The following is a 7,305-nucleotide window of genomic DNA, read 5'->3' on the forward strand; positions in this document are numbered from 1 at the left end:
GAAGAAGAAGAAGAAGAAGAAGAAGAAGAAGAAGAAGAAGAAGAAGAAGAAGAAGCAGCAGCAGCAGATTGGTATGGATTTGATTAGGCGACTAGGAAAATTTTTTAAGAGTACATTTATTTATTATGTGCTTATATGTTTACAATGTGTGTGTATGCATGTATGAGTACATGCATATGTGTGTGTGTGAGAGAGAAAGAGAGAGAGAGAGAGAGAGAGAGAGAGGGAGAGGGAGAGGGAGAGGGAGAGGGAGAGGGAGAGGGAGGGAGAGAGAGAATATGGGGAGGGCATGCATATACCACAGTACATGTGTGGAAGTCAGGGGAGTACGTTATGTGTCAGTCCTCACAGACCACCTCATCAGCAACAAGGTCTTTGTGTGGTTTTCTGCTGTGGACATCAGCCTAGCTGTCCCACATGCTTCAGAGATTCTCCCATCTCTGCCTCTTATCTTGGTGTAAGAATATTGGGTTACTCCGGACTGGAAGGGGGTTAATGACTGGACTGTAAAAACAATAAAAGTAATAAACTTATAAAATAAAGCTTTTATTGGGTAGTTTCAGAGAATGAGTTCATGATTATCAGGGCAGGAAACATGGCAGTAGGAAGGCAAACACGGTGCTGAAGCAGTACCAGAGAGTCCATCCTATTCACAAGTGCGTGCATGTGTCTGTGACATTGGCTTCTGACAGCTCAAAGCCCACCCCCAGTGACACACTTCCTACAAACAAAGACACACCTCTTAATTCTTCCCAAAACAATTCCACCAACTAGGAACCAAGCATTCAAACATTCGAACCTATTCTCAATCACACCACATACGGCAAACACTTTTATAAACAGAGTATCTCCCCAGCCCAACCGATTCTCTCCTGTACATATCTGGTAAACATCACCCTTCTTCTGACCTTGTATACCCTGACTCCATCCCAACACTGAGTTCAGATATGCTTCATGGATCTAAAGGACTTGCTTCTCAACATCCTTTGTCACCTTTCTTCTTTAATAATAAAATTCTGGGCAAGGTTTCTATGTTAAAAATAAAAGTCCATATATTAAATATATATATAGCCTGAGCAGGAGCCAAGTGTGGCCACAAAGACAAGCTCATGACCAAAAAGATGTTATATGTGAAAGCAAAAAAGTCAGGGACCATGTTTTAAATGGGAGGAAGCATGTCATTCCTTCACACCACCCATCTTCCTGCTATCTGGAATTCACATGAGACTGTAGGAGCTTTGGCAACTTACTCTCGAGTATGTTCTCGAGTATGAAAATAACCATAGAGTGACTACCAGAGTCAGGATCCTCCATGATGTCACAGAGCTGCTTCAGCAGCCCAGCATCTCCAGACTGTTAACTGGAGGAACACTCTTAGGTGTGTGCTCTGTTACCATGGAGTCACTCACAGTCTGCCCACATTTTCTACTGTAAGCAGCACTTTCAGCTCCTTACCAAGAGTAACTTCCTTTCTACAGGTTCAAGCATTTTAGGATAGAACCCAGTACAACTCATCAGATGTTGTCTGGTCAGTATAAGAACAGGGCAATTATCAACTTTCTATTTCCTTCAATGGAAGATAGCCTTAGACATGAGCTTCTTCAGCAATCTTTGAAACAATAGGCTCATGCTGTGGTTACAAGTAACCAAAAAACCTAAGCCTTTGTACTTTGAGTAAAAGTGATGTTAAAACTGGACTTTCCCCTTCTTGTCTATGTTCAGTCTGTTTTTTCTCTTTACTGTAAGTACAAAACTTAAGACTTCTCCATTACATCCCTTAGTTGTTGTAGATTACTTATTGTTCCACATAATGGATATAAACTTTGACCTCCCAACTATAGAATCACCTGTAGATAAACTTCCTAGCATACATCCTACATTATTTGGTTAGCAGGATTCCTACATCACCACTCAGTTTTTAAGGATGATGATGTATCAAGGCAAAAAGACTCTTGGTAGCCACTGAAGACAACTTTCCCAGCAGGCTTGGGAAACATGGCCATTGTTCTGTGGATACTGGTTAAACCAGCTCAAGTTTCCAGAGGTCTGATCCTTTCCTAAGGACTCAAAGTCAACAAGAGGATCATTGGAGGAGCAGGGATTGAGTTTAGGAATCCTTCCTCTCCAATATATGACTGACAACACGAGCTGACAAATGGTGGAGGTAGACAACATATGACTGACAATATGAGCTGACAAATGGTGGAGGTGGACAGCATATGACTGACAATATGAGCTGACAAATGGTGGAGGTGGACAGACAGGTAGGAAAAGGGTAGGGGGTGAGATAATCAAAGTAATTGTATCCATTCATACAAAAATACTTAGGCAAAAAAAAAAAAAAAAAAAAAAAAGAAGTCACTGTCCCTTTAAAAAGAAAAAAAATTTTCTTAGTATGTTGAGTGCAGGGTGGGGAATCCAGGAGTGATTGACAAAGCAATGTAAATTCCAAAGCCACTCCATTTGCATAGATATTGATTGCAGTGGGCTTCAAAAGACTGATTATACTGCTTTACAGATTGGAAATGAGCATCTTTTACCTTAGCCTGTCAAAAAAAACCCTAAGATTGTAAGTATTAAAGGCTATAAATATGCACATGTGAAAATATATTTATTTATGACTAATGGTAATTTATTAAGTGTAATACTGTGCTAAATTAATGTATTCATAGTAAGACTGACTTACGCAGATAGAATTATCTTGTTTATGATTATTGTTATTGACTTTAAGAGGGCTATATAACTATTTTCTGAACAAAGGTACCATCTATGATACACAGTGCAGAGCATTTGAATATTGACTACATGGTTACATTAATTTTATATAGTTCAGTCACTATAACTTAAGCATCCTTTGTGTCTTTATTGTCCCATTCATAAGAATATACAGAAATATTTAAATATATACCTATTACCATACAAAGCTCTAAATGAAATATAAATATATACAGTCAACTGCAATACTTCATTATTATATTAATATCACATAAATATGATACATTTGTACTGAAATAATGTAATCTTTAGTAGTTATTGATTTAAAATTAATCACTAAGTAGGTTTTTCTAACATACTTATTTCAAATTTGTATTTATGTCACACTTTAACCAGTTTATTAAGCTATGAGGCAGGGAACAAATTTCATCTAATTCTTTCTTTTTGGAGCTCAAGATTTTCTAGTTAATACATACAGGTTTAGATGACGAATATATAGATTTTCATCTTTTTTCAAGGAGTAATCTGAAAAATACAAATGTTGACAACTTCGTAGTTTGAATCACTCTAGCCACCTCAATCCCTTTCCTTGATAAGGGAAAGTTTCCCATATTACTATAATGGGTCTAGTGTTTTGGCCATGGCCAGTCCCTAGTTAAACTTAAATTAAATTTAAGAAGTAATACTGTCTTCCTGCTTTTACAAGATTCACTTTTCAAGTTTATTTTAATGCTCCTAACTAGACTGTTGTGGATGAGCTGGAAGCACATTCATGGAGCTTACATCAGGGTGATGTAATACGGACTATTTACAGAAGAAACATCTATATGCTCATGGAACTTAGATCAGGGTGATATAATACGGACTGTTTTTTTTTTTTCTAAAAAAATCCCTTCAGTATTTGTGGATTTAGCCTACTTTGTGAGGGGCAAATGCGTGTGTGTGCGCGCGCGTGTGTGTGTGTGTGTGTGTGTGTGTGTGTGTGTGTGTATGTATGTGTGCGCATGTGTGTGTATGTATATGTATGTGTATGCGTGTGTGCGTATGTGTGTGCGTGTGTCTGTGCATGCATGTGCGTGTGTGTCCATGCATGCATGTGTGTGTATGTGTGTATGTATGTGTGTGTATATGTGTGTGTGTGTGTGCGCGCGCGCGGGTGCGTGTGTGTGTGTGCATATGCATGTGTGTGTGCGCGCGTGCGTGTATGTGTATGTGCGCGTGTGAATGTGTATGTGCATGCGTGCATGCATGTGTGTGTACATGTGCGTGCGCGCGTGCATGCATATACATAGGTGTGGAAGCCAGAAGTGAACCATGGATACTGTCCTTAGGCTCCATCCATCTTAACTGTTGAGACAGGTGTCTCTCACTGACCTGGGCTTGACAATTAGGACACACTGGATGGTCAGAAAGTCCCAGATATTTGCCAATGTCCAGCTTCCCACCACTGGAGACCACCAGAAGTTGACATCAGCTGTCTTCCTTTATATCTCTCTACCTTACTTTTTGAGACATGGCCTCTCATTGAACTTGGGGTTGATAGACTCAACCAGATTAGCTATATCCCATGCTCCAATGATCTCTCTGTGTCCCCCTCCTCAGTGATACAACATTTGCCAACTGTCGTGGTTCCTGAGGGTGAAACACAAGGCTTCACATCTGCACGGCAGGCCTTTGACTGAGTAAACTTTCTTGCCAGCTCCTTGACTTCACACTGTTATTGTAAATCTTACTCATTTCTGCATTGGTCTCATGAGCTACTTAATACATTTAAGTCATTCTAAATATCGAAGTATAGAAATGATGATCCCTTTATTTGCAGCAATATTCAAAACTAACACCAAACAAGAAGAAAATGCTAAGGTCAATTAAAACAAAAAACAGAAAGCAATAACAACAAAACCTTAGGCCAGGAGTGACGACACATATCTGTAATCCCAGCAAAGGGGTTACGGACACACAGGGAAGAAAGCACCGAAGAGTTTGAGGCAAGCTTGGACAGCACAGCAAGACCCCGGTCAAGACAAACTAACGCAATTAAACTCACTGGACCGCATAGCATGTTATTCTAGATACTAAAACACTAACCTTAAGAACATGCAAAAATGCTTCATTCACTCTATATAATTTCAAATTATTAATTAAAACAATGTAATGCCTTTAATGGACAACCATGGAAGTTTGAGAACCTGGGCCTGGGTCACTGCCAGTATGGGAAGGAGCACATGTACCTTGTCCTTGTGACGTCTGCCTTGTCTTGTCACCAGTGCTGCTGTCCGGTCCCACACTGCATTCCTTCCATAGCCTATCCCAGTGCCAAATGTGCCTCAGACACACTGCTTTGACACCATGGTAAATCCCAGCTCAATTTGACAAGATTGCTTTGACTTTATGAGCAAAATGAGCATTTAAAATGCTGCTGAAGTAGAAATATACACATTATTTTGTATATGGTAATTCTAGTGTATCTGATTCTAAAAAACAGTTTGTATAATGGAACCTACATAATTGAAATAAGATGAAGAAATGCTTCATTATTTTGTAACTTAAGTTTAGCTTTCTATATGGCCTCCTTGCTGCTGAGGTGGACACCCTCATAGTACAGGTAAGTTAGAAGCCTATCTGGGATTTCTTTGAGTAGAAGTTCTGCAGCAATTTAAGATGGTGTGGATGTACTGATAAACTTTACACATAAGATTTTAACTGTAAAGTTTTCTAAACAGTCTTCCTGTTATTCTTAATAAACTGGATCCAGAAAATACACACACACACATACACACATGCTCTAACACACATACATGCATACACACAAGTATACTCACATACCTATGCATACATACACATATAAGTACACTCATACACACATGCATATATATATCCACAAAAATAGATTATCTTATACATGTATGTATACATGCACAAATATACACATGTATGTGCATATAAAGATACACAGGCACATATGTGCATGCATGTACACACATATACATAAGTACATTCACACATATATACACACACATGCATTCACACAAGTAAGCATACACACGCACATGTACACAAATATACTCACACATGCATACACAGACATATCTATTAATACGAACATCTAGGAAACTTAAGTTCCTTACATAAAATAATATAGTATACACATACAGCAGGTACACATCCTTATGTACACAACACTTTGATATTTTATTCCTTAACCAATATAACCCTGTAAACTTTGATAATTGTGAAGGTTGTTTGGGTTTGGCAAAAATGGTGACTTTAAACTTTATTGCTGCCCTTTTTTCCTTCAGCGCTGGCCACGGGCTTCTGGCGCTCTTTTCCTCCGCTCTTGCTCGGCCCCTGGTTGCAGCCTTTGCCATGGGTTTCGGAGACTTGAAAACCCCTGCCAGCCTCCAGGTGCTCAACGATTACCTGGCGGACAAGAGCTACATTGAGGGGTATGTGCCATTGCAGGCAGATGTGGCAGTATTTGAAGCAGTCTCCAGTCCACCACCTGCTGACCTGTGCCATGCCCTATGTTGGTACAATCACATCAAGTCTTATGAAAAGGAAAAGGTAAGCCTGCTGGGAGTGAAGAAATCTTTGGGCAAGTATGGCCCTGCGAGCGTGGAAGACACCACAGGAAGTGGAGCTGCAGAGGCTAAAGATGATGATGACATTGATCTCTTTGGATCTGACGATGAGGAGGAAAACGAAGAAGCAAAGAAGCTTGAATCAAAGAAAGCTAAAAAGCCTGCAGTTGTTGCCAAGTCTTCCATCTTATTAGATGTGAAGCCTTGGGATGATGAGACAGACATGACAAAACTAGAGGAGTGTGTCCAAAGCATTCAAGCAGACGGCTTGGTGTGGGGCTCCTCTAAGTTGGTTCCAGTGGGATACGGAATTAAAAAGCTTCAAATACAGTGTGTGGTTGAAGATGATAAGGTTGGAACGGATATGCTGGAAGAGCAGATCACTGCTTTCGAGGACTACGTACAGTCCATGGATGTGGCTGCCTTTAACAAAATTTAAATCATCCGCAAGTCAATGCACTTAAATAAAAGCTTGAAAGATAAAACAAACAAACAAAACAAAACAAAAAAAACTTTATTGCTAATATTTCCACTGTTGTATATAATCATAGGGAGGCTACTACTTCTTTACACAGCACTCTTCTTCAAGAAAAAAGTTCCTCATTTAACCAAAACATTAAGGTTCACTAAAAATTCTATTCTATAAAATACATAACAAAAGCTATTTCAGAGCTGGGGTAAAGGACTGTCTGCAAACCTGAGGCCCTCACACTCCAACAAACAAACAAAAACAAGCAAACAAAAACCCAAAGCTGTATTTTAGATAAAACTGGCTATAATTTTTCAGAGGATTTGGTCATGTTAAATTAAAAGTAGACTATATTAAATTACTCCAAACACAACTGAGTAGGCTGGACATAGATGTACATGCCTTTAATCCCAGCATTTGGAAGGCCTGCATGTTTGAGATGTCTGTGTGTTTGGGAGCAACTTAGTCTACACAGTGAACTACAGGCCATGTGTGGATACATAGTCAAACTGTCTCAAAGCAAGCAAGCAAAAAAAAAAA

At 39.3% G+C, this 7,305-nt stretch overlaps 2 protein-coding genes across 8 annotated transcripts in view; one reads left to right on the forward strand and one right to left on the reverse strand.

Annotated features, from left to right (window-relative positions):
- Positions 1-7,305, reverse strand: part of Atg10 (autophagy related 10) — a 277,555-nt gene that overhangs the window by 154,186 nt on the left and 116,064 nt on the right. The gene's annotated exons all lie outside the window — the stretch shown is intronic.
- On the forward strand, positions 2,511-6,781 carry LOC116083839 (elongation factor 1-beta-like). The gene is made up of 2 exons (XM_031360624.1): positions 2,511-2,569; positions 6,015-6,781. Exons 1-2 carry the CDS (start codon positions 2,526-2,528, stop codon positions 6,733-6,735), a joined length of 765 nt encoding a protein of 254 aa, XP_031216484.1. The 5' UTR covers positions 2,511-2,525; the 3' UTR covers positions 6,736-6,781.

This window comes from Mastomys coucha, unplaced genomic scaffold, assembly GCF_008632895.1.
Source record: "Mastomys coucha isolate ucsf_1 unplaced genomic scaffold, UCSF_Mcou_1 pScaffold8, whole genome shotgun sequence".
Taxonomy (NCBI): Eukaryota; Metazoa; Chordata; class Mammalia; order Rodentia; family Muridae; genus Mastomys; species Mastomys coucha.

Coding starts and splice junctions, on each gene's coding strand:
- LOC116083839 (XM_031360624.1), top strand. CDS start 2,526: ATGAGCATCTTTTACCTTAGCCTGTCAAAAAAAACCCTAAGATT. Junction 2,570..6,014: donor TCAAAAAAAACCCTAAGATT/GTAAGTATTAAA, acceptor TTTTTCCTTCAG/CGCTGGCCACGGGCTTCTGG.